We start from the raw sequence: 16,227 nt of genomic DNA, 5'->3' as shown, positions 1-16,227 counted from the left end.
GCAATGGATGTTTCATTCCTTGAGTTGTTTATGGCGCACCCCGCTCAGGTGCACGGGGAGGTGTGCTTAAAAGTGCAGTGGGAAAAGGTGGTAGGAGATATAGGTATTCAGTAATAAGCTGTCATCATCCATTCTTTGAGGCTTATGTCTAAGTGCACACCAGACAGAGGGCACGACTGGATCTATCCTACTTAAAGCTGTATCCCCAGTGCCTAGGACACATTAGGTCCTCAAGAAATAGTTAATGAATTGAATTAAATGTCAGATGGAAAAATTGGAGGCAGAATCAGGAAGTGGAAAAAAATTGCACCACTTACTTCTCTTTGCTTTTCAATACTGTGAAGCTGAGCAAACACTGAGGTGCTCTTTAATTCTTTAGATTAGCAAGTTTCCTTGAGGGTAACGTTCTTCAAAACGAATAAGATATCTATATCTGTTCAATTAAACCGAGCAGATGGTGACACTGCTCAGTATTTGTGTGTTAGTGCGGAGGTTTGAAAACTGAGGGTTAGCCAATTTAAGGAGGATATTACAACTTGCTACAGCGTTAAAGTGCTTTGCATGCGCGAGCTTGGTTATCAGAATTGACATTTGCTCTCTAGAATCATTTCCTAAAGCAACTTTCTTTCAGAAAAGACTAACGGACTAACACTCAAAGGTGGCAGTAAAAAGCCTGACTTTCTCAGAGCCACACTGCAGTCTGAGGACCTCCCTACCCATTCCTCCTTCCTTCCCCTTTCCATTCAAAGGCATGAGGGCCCTATCGCAGCTGACAGCTCTCTTTGCCAGCTCTTGCCCCCTCCCCCTTTTCGTACAGGAACAATAAATCTCCTGCACATGGAATCCCATTCTGACATCTGCATCCTGCAGAACCTCAACTGGCATAGGGCCTGAGCTCACACGGCCAGCAAATGGCTGAGCAGGGCCTGAAAGCCAGGTCTTTTGGACTCCTGGGAAATTCTGCTCCTACAGATAGGTAAGTCATAAAGGAACTTTTGGCACCTTTTTTATTTACGTCTCCTTCAAATCATGTGAACATGGCAAACTTTGTTTTTTGACTTTTTTTTTCTGACATAATTATTATCTCCGCTCATTCCTTCCTCCCCCAAACAGATGCAACTTTTCAGCACAAAAAGTCCAAATGTATTCTCTAAAAATGATGTATCTGGCACTGAGTCTACCTAAGAGAATGATTTTCCTCTGATGACAGAATGCAGCAAAAGAAAGGTGATTTATCATAGAAATAAATAGCAGCTTTGAAAAGAATCACCAGCCTTATTTTTAGAACACCGCCAATTCTAAGTCAGAGCCGAGCAGAATGTTTCAGCCTTTGAGCAGCACAGTCACGTGAGCTTTCCAGCTGTGGGGAGGGACCTACTCGGGCAATCATGCTCTGTGTCCAGGGCAGGCTAGCACCTCTTTTCACAAAAGTGACAGGTCATCAGTGTAACAGGTGCATGGTGACATGCTGGCTAGGCTGCCCTGAAGTAAAGTCAGAGTCAGGTTCTGAGTTGAGGTGGGGGCGGGAAAATTAAATAATACCTGGGTTTCAGCACCTCCTGGGGAAGCGTGAATAGCAAGTGGCTGCTGGGACTGTCTCCAAACCTGAGGGCTCTGTGACTGGCTTGGGCCTGGGAAGGCGATGGGCAAGACTGAGCCTCTGGCCAAAGCTCTGCATTCCTCCGGGAGGCCATGGGTGTGTCCTGCAGTGGCTATATGGGAGAGAAGCAAAAAATCAGGACAGTTAATTTTCACGGGAAAGACTGAAGAAGGCTCATCTTGCTAAGTGCCTGGCTCAGTTTTTACTGTTCATCCTAAGAGAGGAATTGAATACAAATGAATTCATCCTTGGAGAGGACAGATGTTACTCCCATCCTATACAAGTCTGTTGTCTTTCCTGACAGAGCTGCACCTGGGACCAGTGGATATCCAGAGCCGCTCTCCACCACGGGGCTTGGTTAGAACCACAGTAGCCCTTGAGAGCCTGCATTTGGCCAGCAGCACTGAGGCCTGCACAGCCAGCCAGTGGGACATGGGACTGCCTCACCACCTCCCATTCACTCCGGCTTTAGCAGCAGGGCAGTGAAAGGACCAAGAGAGCAAGATACAGAAGGTGTGGGCGGAACCACAGTCTGTGTCCACTTTCATCAGAGCTGGCCCATGCACAGAAGTCTGTCCTGAGCTGGATGTCCTGAGCTTTGAGCTTTTGACCAGGACTGTTTTAATGCAGGAAACAACCATAGTAAATATGAACTATAACTAGAAAAATTGTTGGAAGAAACTGAGACTTGCCAGCCCTTATCCCTCTCCTGCTTTTCTCTGCTACAAAGCCCAGATTTGAATGATCTGTCCCTGCATTTCCCATGGGGCTCAGAACCCAGGAGGGATCTCCATTCTTTAAAGTGAATGGTGGGAATTCCTCTTGCTAGGGATTGGTTCAGGAATGAACATGTGACCCCTGCTGGCCAATGATTCCTGAGGGGAAGTCAGGGCGGGGCCTCTGAGAACAATTTCCTTCTCAGAGAGAGAGCCAGGCAGGTCGGTGCTCTGGCGCTGGGCGTTGTGTATTACGGATATGTCACCCTCAGCTGTGCAGAATAGAGCCAAAATGATGGTGGGGAAACCAGGCCCCGTCCTGACGCACCAGGCCTCAAGCCCCACCTACGTCGCTTAAGGTGATATTATAGACCCTCTGACTGGTTAACCCATTTTGCAGTGGATGTTTCTGAAATGAACAGCTGAAGGCTTCCCAACAGATTCAGCCCTTCGTGATCAGGTTTTCCTCCCCAATCCAATTCCCAGATAGGGTGCTCAGAATGCAAATTTGATATGTTATTTAACACATTATATGTTTATACATTGCTGAGTGGAGATGTTCAATCACCAAAAAGTTAAGGAATTGCTTAAAATCACCGCCAGACCTGGACCCTACTGCAGCTTAGGATCTGATACTCTGTAATAAAAGCTTCGTGTTAGCGACAGAAAAATGTCAACATTACATCAGGCCATCCAAGGCTTGCCTGGTCTGGTTGGAGTGTGATTCCAAGCTTACCTTCCCCAGCCTCCTTTCGCTACCAAATTTCCTCTGCTCACCGAGCTTCCTAAGCCTGCAGAGGCCACATGTGAAGAGCGTGTGAAGGTGAAGAGCGCACGCGCCTAGGAAGAGCACATTCTTTGGGCTTCTACAGCCCTAAGCTTCGATTCTGAATCTACCGTTCGCTGACAGGGTGCTCTCGGGCAAGGTTTGTTTTTTAACCTCTCTGAGACTCAGTTTCCTGACCTATAAAGGTGGCATTTTATTTGGCTCTTAGAGGGGTACGCTGAGAACTGAAAGAGACGGTGCGAAGACTTGTGAAGATCAGAGAGAATGAACGTCAAGTGTCTTGTACCTGCGAGTTCCACTCGCATCCTGACTCCCAGCTTTGGGCTTCTGCTCATGTAGCAACACTATTTGCTTGTGTAAAGTCAACCCATACTCCAGACACGGTTCATGTGTCACCTCCTCCAGAAGGGTTCCCCCGATCTCTGTGGCAGGAAAATTCCTGCTACACCGCTCCTTCAGCATGTTTTGTCCCTTTTGTTGCTCGTGTGTTTAATAGTAACAATTTAAAAATAATACTAGCTAACAGTTACTGGATGTGTACCGCATGACAGGCACTTTTCTACATGTTTTGTGTTTATTACCTCAGGTAACCCTCACAACACCATGAGATAGCACTATGATATATCCTCGTTTATGTTGCAGGAAATAGACCCACAGAGAAGTTATATAAACATTCAAGGTCACACACCTATTAAGTGAGAATGCCTGATGCAAACCCAGGAAGTCTGACCCCAATGTCCAGTACTTAACCGCAAAGCTCTGTTGCCTTCTCTCTGTTAATTGGGCTTTTTGGAAGCAGAATTAATGCCTTCGTCCATCTAATCTGGGGGCTTCACAGAACAGGGGGGAAATTAAGTTCACTGTAGTCACTGTCTCCCACATCCATAGCTTCATTCCCACCCTGTCCGCTGAAACCTGGATGTCCTGCAGGCACGTGCTGCTCAATGTCACAAACTCCACTCATTCTCTTTCCCTCCAAATACTTGCCCTTGTCCTCTCTCCATGATGGTATGTCCATCATCTAGATGGACATATGTCTATCTAGCCAATAACCCAGACTGGATGCCTCTCCCTTGCCACTACATTCAATTATTATGAGTCATGTATAGTCTATCTTCTAAATAGCTTTGAGTCCATTTGCTCGTCTCCATCTCCACCATTGCTGTGCTAATTTAGTCTCTCAGTAACTTTCCGCCTTACAGTGAAAAAATGAATATATGACTTCTTTCCCAATGGGGCAGGGCTAAAGATATTCTTTTCATAACAGTGAAATGATAACGCTTTGGGATTTATTAAGCATATTCCTTCTTAATAGCATAAAACATTTCTTATTATGTACCATCTATTCAACTCTCCCAAATCTTTGCACAGCAGGGAAATATTGGCAGACAAGCAGTGTGTGGTTGACGTTAAGTGAAAAGTGTGTTGAACAAAAGCACATTGCTCTTAAGAGCACAGAGCCTGGAGTCAGGCTGCCTGGGTTTGAATTGCAACTCCACCTTCCGTCTGTGGGAGCTTAGGCAAAGTGCCTGCCTTTCTAAACCACAATATCCTTTTCTGGAAGATGTGGCTAGTAATAGTACTTCTCTCACAAGGTTACTTGTGGATTTGGTAAGAAAATCCACTTAAAAGGCTTAGCGCGATGCCTGGCACATTGGAAGTGCTCAGTGTTATCCATTAATCATATTAATTGTAACCTCAGACATGGGGAGGTCACACCGTTGACCTCAGGCAGAGCAAGGAATTCTTTAAGTCCTAACCCTGTGTTCAATTCATTAAGATGCTTCTACTCCTCCAAACAAGGAATTTCCTTTCCTTTCAGCCTCTCTTCGAGCTGCACGTTAGAATCACCCAGAGAGTTTTACTTTTGCCACCTAGATCCACCTCAAGAGCATCTGACTTAGTTGAGTGGGATGCAACCTGCACACTGGGATTTTAAAAACTCTCCAGGTATTACTCCTGTGCAGTCAAGGTCAAGCCACACTGGTCTCAGCAGGGCCTGGGTGCATGTATATATCTGTCACAGAGGTGGGACAGAGGGGTGTCTGTGGGGACGAGAAGGGGCATGGTCCCTGTGTTCTAGAGACAGTCAACGTACCTGCTGGAGACAGAACAGAAATGTCAAAAGAGCGAAACGTCGGCTACAGAAATTGGTAAACCGCAGTCAAGGTTCTATTTGTTCCATAATTGCAAAAATTGCCAAATTTTCATCAAGATACAAAATAAAAGCTAAAAAGAAAACCGCTTTCACATTTTGGTATGATCCAACTATTGACCTGCCAATCCCACTTCCCGGAGGCACTGATCACCTAGGCATCAGGCAAGCTACACCCCTCCCACCCCTCCCGCCCTCTCTCCAACACCTCCCTTGAGATGGCAAGAAGCAAAAGCCAGGATAAAGTTCGGACACTTACCTGGTTGATATTGAAAGTCCTGGCTTTGTTCAACCTTGTAGGATCTTTAAGCAACATTAGAAATGGTGGTTTGTTTAAGCTGCAGCTTCCCAGGGACACATCTCTCTTGGTAGACTTAGTAGTCAAATCTAAGACTGTAGGACGCTCTGATGATCTGGAATGAGGGCAGAAAAGAAAGCCACTGCCCAACTCTGACACATTGAGAAAGATGTATTGGCAGGGAGAGATTGTTCCCAAAATACGCATTCTTACTGTCATGGCTTCTGGGTAACCTTTCATCTCCTGCCTGTACCTTCTATCTAGAGGAGTCATCAGGCTCACAGAGGATGTGCTGTACCCACCCCTGTACTCCATAAAACCCCCAGCTCTGTGCCTTGACAGCAGAGGGCTTGAGAAACCTTTCTTCTTTATCCTTTCCTTTTGTTTTTGTATGACCAGGACTGCGGCAAAGACTGACTACCACAGTTCTTCCTTTGGAATGGGTGTCATATAGAAATGAAATATGCACAGAGGAGAAGCAAGGGCATTGGATGATCTAGAATGATGGTGCACATAAGGAAACCTCAGAAGTTAGTTTATGGAAGGATTTATCTCCTATGCATTTGAGTAAGAAAGTCTCACAGATAAATCTGTTTTATCTCCTGATTGTTGTCTATGTCTTGTCTGGTGGACAAGAGGAGCCCACAAGCTCCTAACAGGCTGCCTGAGGCTCACGACCAGTCCTGGGCCCTCCCTCTGTCCTGGGGAAGGTTTTGCTTCTTATCTAAAAACGATCATTTTGTAGTAAAAGGAAAGAACACTGAAACATTTTCTTGCAAGCACCAGGCTCTACTCGCTCTATGCAAAGTCACGTTCAATGCTGTGGTGGTTTGGTTTCCTAGCACTGCAGTGTGGCCCACACAATTCCTTGGCCTTGAAAAAACTGGGAGAACTGATGAAATCTAATTGTGCAATCTTGATTAAAGTGAAATAATATTTCCGTGTGAATATTTTTCAGGGCCATAATCTGAAACTTCATTTTAATTAGACCTTTTCCAAGGTTATCTGCCAAAGCAGCTCCTACAAAGGAAGGCTGGGCCCAGGTGACTTTTTGTTGTTGGTGGTGGTGGTAATTTGTTTTTAACGTGGGTATTGTGTCAAATAAGTCATTTTTTGAAAGATGGCGGTAATCTGATGACTCTGCTAACAAACCAATGACACTCACTCTGCATCAGCAGGCTATTGTGATCAGCCACACACCCAGAAGAGGGTACGTACCTCTGGACAAAAACATTGCTGATACAGCCCTCAAAATCACTCCCTCCCAGGCGCAAAGATTTCTGGGAATTTGAAAAGTCTTGCAGCCTTTGGTTACTTTTCAGAGGTTGGTCATCAATGAGAAGCTGGAGTCTGAAAGAGGAGGAAAGCAAAACAAGAGTGAAAAAAAAGGTTGTCACCTTGTGGTCAACTTATTGTCTTCAATTCAGACTCAATGTCCTTTATATAAAATAACTTGTTACACTAGACTTATTTTTAAGCAAGCATTTAAACTTTTTTTTTCATGTAGTTCTTTCTGCACATATTTTTATTATTCTATATATACAGAAAGTGCATATGTCACAACTATACAGCTAAATGAGTTTTTGCAATGTGAATATACCAACATCACCAGCACCCAGATAAAGAACTGACCAGCACCCGAGGAACCATGGCGTCATATGTAGATGTAGATCTTTCATTTTCGTTCCTCCCATTTTATTCCCCTATTTTGAATAGACCACAATTGATCTATCCATCCAATGTTGACTGGTTTTTTGTTTGTTTGTTTGTCTTTTTAATGAGGAAATGATATAGAAGCAGGAAGAAGGCCAGGACTTACTAGTAAAATAGTAACAGCATCAAGGACAAATATTAGACAAGAAAAGATACTAGAAAATTCCATTAAACTAGGTAAAATAAAATTGTTAGAACTCTGGCAGAAGGGCCATTCCACTCACCCAGAGTTGTCACTTATCACAGATACATAATGCAGTAAACCATCCATGTACGTCTGTGGAGATTTAAATATTGGGCTGCTGCTATGCCTGGTGCTGAGTTCAATGTGACCATCTTCTAGCGTGACCTGTAGGCTACCTGTCTGAAAACATCATAGAATATATCCATCAACGCAATTCATTGGCATTTAAGGATTATGAATGTATCAATAGTGAATTTATGATCAAAATTATGTATACACGTAAAACAGTCAGGATGTCTTGACCCAAATGTTTTGACTTTGCTATTTTGATCAAAAGATTATTTTTAAATATTGTCACTCTGTGTTTATGCATATAAAACTCTTATGCAAATTATTTCAACACTGATGAATTTATCAAAAGCATTTTATGGATCTACATTCATAAACCATTTTAATTTCTTCATCACTTACATCAAACAGTTAAACCCTTCCTAAATTTTTATATTTCCACTTTCTGATGAAGTTATTTTCATCAGATCAATTCTTTTCTGAATAAACTTTACAACGAAGCCTTGTTTCATCAATTTATTTGTCATATGTGATTATAACAATGACAGCTTCTCTTCAGTCATTATGAATTTTTTAAATTTTCTGGTCATAATTTCTATGAAGTTCAATTTTCCACTGTCAAACTCTGCAGATATAAATTCTGGCAAGATGATTTAATTCTTTGTGTCAATTCTTAATAAAAAATGTATAGTTTTAGCAGTTGTCATTTTAATTTTGCTGATATTTTTTCTACCAAGCACAATTTTTGTGGTTTTGCGCAAGATATAATTCTTCAGTGAGTTTTTAGTCTAAAATAATTTTACAGTGTGTGGTTGCAGCCATTGTCAGTTTTACTTTATGTTGACTTTATTTTTTAGTTGGCAAAATTCAGTGTGAATTAGATTAAAAAATGCTAATTGATATGTATTTCTTGGCTAACCCATTATGAAGTTGAGAGCAATGTTCCTAGGATATTTCCAGGATTCCTGCATTGCCAGGATTGATCTCATCTTCTGCTAAGCCAATTCTTCCATCTGCTTTTGACCATTTTGTATACTGTGTACTAAGTGTCCCTATCCTTGGCAAAGGAAACAAGTGTTGGGTGTCAAAAGAATATGGAAAAGCCACTCTCACCATCTAAATGTTAGCCTGTGCTTCTTCAGCACTAGTTTTATTTTATTTTATTTTTTTATTATTAGTTTCAGGCGTACAAAACAATGTGATCGTTAGACAATTACACCCCTCACAAAGTGATAATCCCCCTCCCTCAATCTACTACCCCTCTGACATCGTATATAGCTGTTACAATTCCATTGACTCTATTCCCTATGCCGCACTCCACATCCTGTGACGATATATATATATATATATATATATATATATATATATATATATATATCGTCGATTTATATATCTATATATATATATATAGAGAGAGAGAGAGAGAGAGAGATAAAATTATAGTTGACATTCAGTATTATTCAGCTTCAGCTTCAAGCGTACCATGGTCAGGGATCTACAGCATCCCTGAAGTGGTCTCCCTAATCCATCGGATACCCTACAAAACCTTTACAATATTATTGATTATATTCCCCTAACTGTCTTTCGTATCCCTGTGGCAATCTTGTGATTAACGATTGTGCTTTCTAATCCCCTCACCTTCTCCCTCATCCCCACCCTCCTCCCATCTAACAACCCTCCATTTTTTCTCTATATCTCTGAGATTGTTTCTGATGAGTTTGTTCATTTATTCTATTCTTTAGATTCCACATAAAAGTGACATCATATGGTATTTGTCTTTCTCCATCTGACTTATTTCAGCACTAGATCTCTAAAATAGATCTCTAAAAGCTGATGAGCAAAGATATCAAGAGAGGAGAGGTCTTCTAATACAACATAATCAGAGTCAGCTACCGTCCTTCCTTTCAACAAATACGAGGAGACTATTGTGCTGGAAATGCTGAAGAAACAATTCCAAGAATGACAGAATACTACTTCTGTATTAAAATCCCACTCATCCCACAAGGGGATTTCTTAGAATTAGCTGAATTCCACGCCTATAGAACCACACTAGCTAAACCCTCTTAAGTGATGGAGGGTACCTCCTTGTTGAGGAGAATTTCTGTGGCTCTGTTGTACATGAGCAAAGAGCAAAGGCCCTTCTTTTCTCCCATTCCCGAGATGTAAATATTGTCCAACTAGCTGCTGCCAAAGAAGAAGAGCTATCTTTCTTGGGAGCAAAAAGGAATAATGGGAAGATGTTCTGATTTTTTTCTTAGATCTAAAACTTTAAGCTACATTATTACTTACAACAGTTATAATTCACCTTGAGTCAAAAAATAAATTAAAAAAAGAATGAAAATGAGGCCATGAATACCCACAAATTCAATTCTCTGAACTATCATGTACTGTCTAAGCCTGATTTCCTTTAGCACCTACCCTATGGTAGGGAATAACTTCCATCGTTGAAATATACAATGGCATTTACTGGATGATGATAGATAAAATGTCCAGCTAGTTTACATTCAAAGTCCTTCTATTGTTTTTGACATCAAACTTTGAGTTAGGTTTAAATCATGTTCATGCAATATTCATGCAATATTTCATACCTGTGTTGGATAATTTAATAATATGCCACTGGGTTGAAAGGTCTGAAACCCAAAGGAGGCCTGGAACTGGCCGGGCAAGTCCAAATTGGTGAAACTCAATTGTCCTCCCCTGGAGAATGAGGCAGATCGCACGAGCTGAAACGCAAACACAGAATAAATTACTGGCATTGTAATCATTTCATGGCTGGAATACAGGTATCTTATCCTATGTCACCTCACCTGAACTGATTAATGTGGGAGTTTGCTTTTCTGAACAGTAATTTATCATTCACCTGTAAGTTTTTTTGTGTGTGTAGTTGGTATTCCTTCTTTCCTACAAATTTAATATGCAAACCTGAGGAGGTTTTGCAAGTAGGTGGGGTGTGTGTAGGAGCCAGTTCACAATAACCCTGTGTGCTACCAGAAGAAAGTCCAAAGTTGATGTGTTAACGAATACCCAAAGATGGGTTGGTTGGGGAGCACTCCCTTGCAAGGTTTTGAACTCTTCACTTACCTTCCAGTCTTCCGAGCACTTCTTTGTTACTCCCACAGTATCATTCAACCTAACAACACCACTGGGTTTCTTCAGATTTTTCATGCAGCCGCGAAAAGCAGGTGTAGAAATATTAAACCTGATTGGGGATACAAAAAACGGGGAAGAGATGTACCATACCAGGCTTGCATGAGAATTGGAGCTGAAACACTGCACTTTCTACTTCTCACCTATAGACAAGTGCATATTTTATGGTTATCTGCTCTCAAGGGATTTCTATAATGCTACTTATTTCGTGATGCTGGGAAAACTTACTCCCTGTCTATGTGATTCTGCATTCTCACCTTTAAAAATGAACACAATAATGTTGACAGAAGACTGGTTAGAGTTCCTAAAAGATATAGAGACATAGAATAAGCACAAAATCTAGAATTGCTCTTCCACCCCTCCTGGCGTCATGGTAGTACATGGTAAGTTGGAAGTATATTAATAAATCAATATACTATAAATATTAATAAATATATAAATAACTTAATAAATAAGTAATTTATTAGAGCCCGGAAAGCTCTAGAAAACTTTCTGCTCTTTTTTTTCTGTCTACTTTTAAGTTAGCCATGGTACACTCAGAAGAAACAAACTGTTACTTTTTGGTTCTAGTCAATTATAAAAAATGTGGCTTGGTATTTAACCAATGCCAGGCTGGAATAAGGGAAAGCACTGTTGGGCCTCATATGCTGTATCCAACACCTCCTAACTGTGCAATCTGGGCAAGCGGTTTTCATGAGGACTAAACAAGTTGATGTGCAGGAAGTACTTGGAACCATACGTGGCACATAGTTGTGAACACTCAGGAAGTGTTTCTTACAGGCGGCATAGTGCTGCTCTACAGCTGTAGGCTCTAGGGCCAGACTGCCTGGGTTCCAGTCCTATCCGTGCTGCCTGAGCAGGTGACCTAACTTCTCTGTGCCTCTGTTTCCTTATTTATGCAATGGGAATGTGCTAATCTGCTTCATAGGGTTGTTGGGAGTTTAAATGAGTTAATATGTGTAACACACTCCAGTGGTGCGTGGTGCAGAGCAAGGACTCCATGTGAAAGGCAGGCTCAGTAACTACTCCCACAGTAGTACAATCATCACAATGAGAGCCATTTCTAAAGCAGCTCTTCCTCTATGGCTGCCTTGGCATTGCCCCTTTGATTTGACTTCTGGATCTGTCTGGAGCTGAATTCACATAAAACATTAACATACATGAACCAACTGAAGTCCAGGCAAATATTTGTGCTTCTTAAACAAATGATGTACTAAGAAAAACACAAAACTGATTGCATTATAAATCCTTAAGGCAGCTCACTTTTCTAAATGGAAGGGTGGCTGCATTCATTTTTACTCGATTCATTATAAACAGGTTAGCTACTTGTAATATGCATAAAATTAAATTTCATTAAAGGAAAAGGAAGAAATGAATCCTCACTGGCATTGCAGCACGAGCTTAATTACTTTATAAAGATGGCTTTTTGCCTCAGAAAAGGAGGAAAGTTCATATGAATTCCTGGAGCTTGTCTATTTATACATGTATTTAGATCCATTCTCTCTTTCATTTCAACATGTTTTAGACCCATCAAAATCTCCTGATGTCCTTCTTTCCATAAAGTATAGGTCAAAGGAAAAAGGTGGCAGAAAAGAAAAGGGAAAAAGAAAGGCCACTAACAAATACAGAGCACCTATTTTGTGCAAGGCATTGTTATTTTATCCTCATAATAACCAGAGGGAGATATTTTCTTATCTAACATCTACGGAGCACTTACCATGGGCCAGGCACTGCGCTAACTCCTTTACTCTGAATCCTCACAACCACCCTAAGAGAGAGGCAGGTACTATGCCTATGTTACAGGTGTAGCAGCAAGGAGGCTGCCAGAGGTCAACTTGCTCAAGGTCATGCAGCAGGAAAGTGGCAGTACTGGGATCTGAGGGGTCAGTGTGTCACATGAGCTAGTGTGACTCGAAGCCCTTGTGCCTTATGCTTACACAGTTTGTGTACCCACAGCCCTTGGAACGATCGTGGCTCTTTCCCACAGAAGTTATCTACAGCAGAGATGTTAAGAGATGGAAGATTTATCTCCACGATTCTTTGGGGCATTCTTGTTACTCTGGATCATTGAGTTCCATGTTTACTCCAGTCTGCAGGGTCTGAACCCACTTGCTAGAGGAATGTGGCTGCATAAGGGTTTAAGTTGCAGTATTCGTGCGCTGTACACTGGGGTGTGTATGCATACCATGAGCCAATCCATTCACAAAAGCTTAGACAGGTCCCAGCCTGCCGGAGGCTGATTTCAGAGAGCAGTAAGAGCAAAATGTAATCCTAAACCCAGTGCTGAGTACTTAGTAAATATCTAATAGATCCTTGACCCGTTTTTACTTTTCAAATTTTCTTTATTTTAATGTCTTATTATTATACTCTGTGATACCATGAGATCGGTCCTCAGGAAATATTTCTTGTCGGTTTGGGACCCTCTGGCATTAGCAGAGGTGATTTTTCTTCTCTCATGGGAGGCAGATGGGATTAACAGATTGTGACTTCTGACTATAATTTTAAACAAGATCTGGGTCCCCATTCCCGGAAGATATACTAAGAAGATATTTCTCCAGAAGAGAGGAGAAAACAGAACACCCACAAATCTCTTGGTCAAAGCTGCATCATTTAGAGATCACACTAGCTTGTTTTGCTCCCCGTTGCTTAAGCACTTACTGTCTGTAAGGGCCTTCCATTTATGCCAGGGGTCAGAAGGCCTCCCTCCTTTGAAAGAATTGCTCGTTGCCCCGACAGACCTCAGCTATGGGTTATCAGTAAAATTCCTCTGTGCCCACCCAGCCTCCCAGTGGCCCATGTCGGAGGGGTTGTCAGGACTCTCTGGCTTTCAGTTCTTCATCTGTAAAATTCAGAGGTTACATACCATGATCTACAAGGTCCTTCCCAGTTCAAAGCCGCTAAGGAGTAAAGACAGTCACTCCAAACACTATTAAAGTGCTAAGCTTTCTCACCTGCATTTTTGTCTTTTGGGACAACCCTGACAACTGTAAAACAAAGATTAGTGCCTCCTTACTAAGGATGGACCGATGCTCAAATGCATAAGGATTCTAGAAGGAAGAAACCTTTGCACAACACTTTAGAAATCACATCTAGTACTCCTTCCAACTGATTAATAAATTAAAAAAAGAGTTAACTAGTCTCAGATCTCATATAAAAGTAATCATAATCAAACATTCTGGGAACTCTCTTCTCTTCTCTTAGTCATGAAGCTGTACTAACCCCTCTAGGTTATCTTCTTTTCGCACCTTATCGTCAGCTATCTAAAAGCCTTTTTGGAGGATATCAACAAATTAACAAAATGGAAAAGTTACTTTTAAATACATTCTCAAAGGGTTTTTTTTCTCATTCAGATTAAGTTATACATCTTTTCAAATGAATTTAATTCATTCACATATTCATTAATCTGAGAAACATTTGTATGCCTTTTCCATGCTCAATAAAAGGTGAGAGGGCAGGTAATACAGACGGGCCTTTTATTCTAGAGATGTTTCCTGAAGGCAGCAACCTTAGCTTTCAGTGCCCAGTGCTGCTTGTCAGGCGTGGGCCCATCTATGTTCTTCTGCACTACCTGTAAGGACCCCAGGGCCCCGGCCTCCACTCTAATTGGTAACATTGTGTTCCTTGTGGTTTCTCTCCTCCCAAGTATCCAGCACCCCCATTATCCAGTCTTTATAGCCTATTTTACTCTGTTGACTAACACTACTAGTACTGAAAAGCTAACTTTTTGTGTTTATTTGCCATTAGAGTTTAAAAAGGTAAACTGATCAGTAGCAAGCATAACCTCAAAGAGAAGCAATCTGCTTTTTTAAAAAAATACGTATCATCTTACCTTTCCCTGATTGAAATTGGAATGCCTCCCAGATAATACGTGTTGAAATCAAATATTTCACCGTCAATTTTAACGTTTTGAGAATTCACTCTTATCCACATAACTTCCTGGAGTTTTCCAATGTTGATTTGAATCTTCAATAAATGACAGATGAGTTAGCGAGCAGTGGGAAATAAAAGAATCGCGTTCACAGTGGTTCAGAGCTATTATATTTCTGTCTTCCTTCAGATTCATTTACAGACATGGTAGAAGACTCTGAGCAGTAGCATTTTTGTATAAAATATAATATTAAAACATTTTAATAAAAATGTTTACATTTGAAATTAATCATGTTTTATACATGCCCTATACCAGGGGTGCCAAAAAAGTGTATACACATGACTTGTGTTCATCTTTTGTTATAGGTATATATTGAGTATTACAATTTTAATATAGTTTTTTCCTTTCTTCAAATGTGTATACATTTTTTTGGCACCCTCTGTACTTACATATGTCTTTACATATGTCATGCCCAAATATTCATATTTTAAAAGCACATGTCTCTTAGTTAATAACTATAAATCTATCTGGTAATAGAAAAGTGTTTGGGGTGCTGTCTTAATTTTAATGGACGAAAGACCTTTAACAATTCAAGTAAGCAGGCTCAAAGGATATACCAAATGATCTTCCCCGTTGTTTATGAGGTCTTTAATTTTTTTTTCTTGTGGTGGCTCTGAATTCAGTTTGTATCGCACCAGGAGACTGCCATCTTCTATATTTAGAGAGATGAAGCGATCCTAGAGCATGGAAACAACGTAGATTACCAGGAGAATCAACAGAAGAGCTAAGCACTGGAACTCAAGTTCCTCTCAAATTACAGACTGCTCTCAGCTCCAGCTGCCTCCTTAATTAAAAGGGACAACAGTGCTGTAAAATCCAACTCCTGGGATGGGTATGATGGTTAAATGTTACAAGTCATGTTAAACATCATACACCGTGGTTGATAAACAAGAAGGACACAAGAAATGCTGATTTTGTTTTGTACCGTGATTTTGTTTCATAGCAATCTATAACTAGCATGTAAAAATGGAAACCGAAAAGATACAAATCTTTAATATAATGTGAAAACAAGACTGCTACCTTTTGGAGAGAGGTAGGATCTTACTCAAACCCAGACATTTTCCACCATCTGTTTGCTGAGTTACTACCATGTCTCAGTCTCATGTGCTGGCTCATCCCCCTGTTACCTCCCATTTAAGTGCCAGGAATTCTTCGGTATCCTGCGTAGAACCTCTTCCTCCCACCAGACGTTGCCTCCCAATCACAGTCATTCCGTTGGCTCCAAGTGAGGTGTGTCCATGAAGCCCAAATATTTTCCTCCAGTCTTTTCAGGGCTAGGTCTGTACATCTGATTACCTATTGCTATTGTTGGCGTGATGCACAGATACTCAAATTCAGAATGTCTCTAACTGAACTCATGATCTACATGCCTCCCACCTGCTGCCAAGCCAGTCTCTCTGTCCTTCATGCTACTCTCTTTCCGCCTTTCTCTCTCTCACCACTAATCACCTTGCTGAGCCAGCCATAAATCCACTAGGAGTCATTCTTGATTCTTCCCATCCAATCAAATTTTAATTCCACCATTTCTTAACTCTCTCTTCTATTCTATGTCATCTAGTCTTAGTCACAACTCCATCAGCTGGACAGCATGCACAGCAATAATACATTGTCCCCCCATGTTCACTCTGTC

At 41.2% G+C, this 16,227-nt stretch overlaps 1 protein-coding gene across 1 annotated transcript in view; it reads right to left on the bottom strand.

Moving 5' to 3' along the window:
• Positions 1-16,227, bottom strand: part of LAMA3 (laminin subunit alpha 3) — a 256,618-nt gene that overhangs the window by 11,178 nt on the left and 229,213 nt on the right. The window contains 8 exon segments of the mRNA XM_033087622.1: positions 1,543-1,712; positions 5,518-5,671; positions 6,775-6,906; positions 7,494-7,633; positions 10,111-10,245; positions 10,604-10,721; positions 14,499-14,632; positions 15,155-15,274. Coding sequence (XP_032943513.1) covers positions 1,543-1,712; positions 5,518-5,671; positions 6,775-6,906; positions 7,494-7,633; positions 10,111-10,245; positions 10,604-10,721; positions 14,499-14,632; positions 15,155-15,274 — 1,103 coding nt within the window.

This window comes from Rhinolophus ferrumequinum, chromosome 19 (genome assembly GCF_004115265.2).
Source record: "Rhinolophus ferrumequinum isolate MPI-CBG mRhiFer1 chromosome 19, mRhiFer1_v1.p, whole genome shotgun sequence".
NCBI classification, from domain to species: Eukaryota; Metazoa; Chordata; class Mammalia; order Chiroptera; family Rhinolophidae; genus Rhinolophus; species Rhinolophus ferrumequinum.
This window is presented reverse-complemented; position numbering and strand designations above follow the sequence as displayed.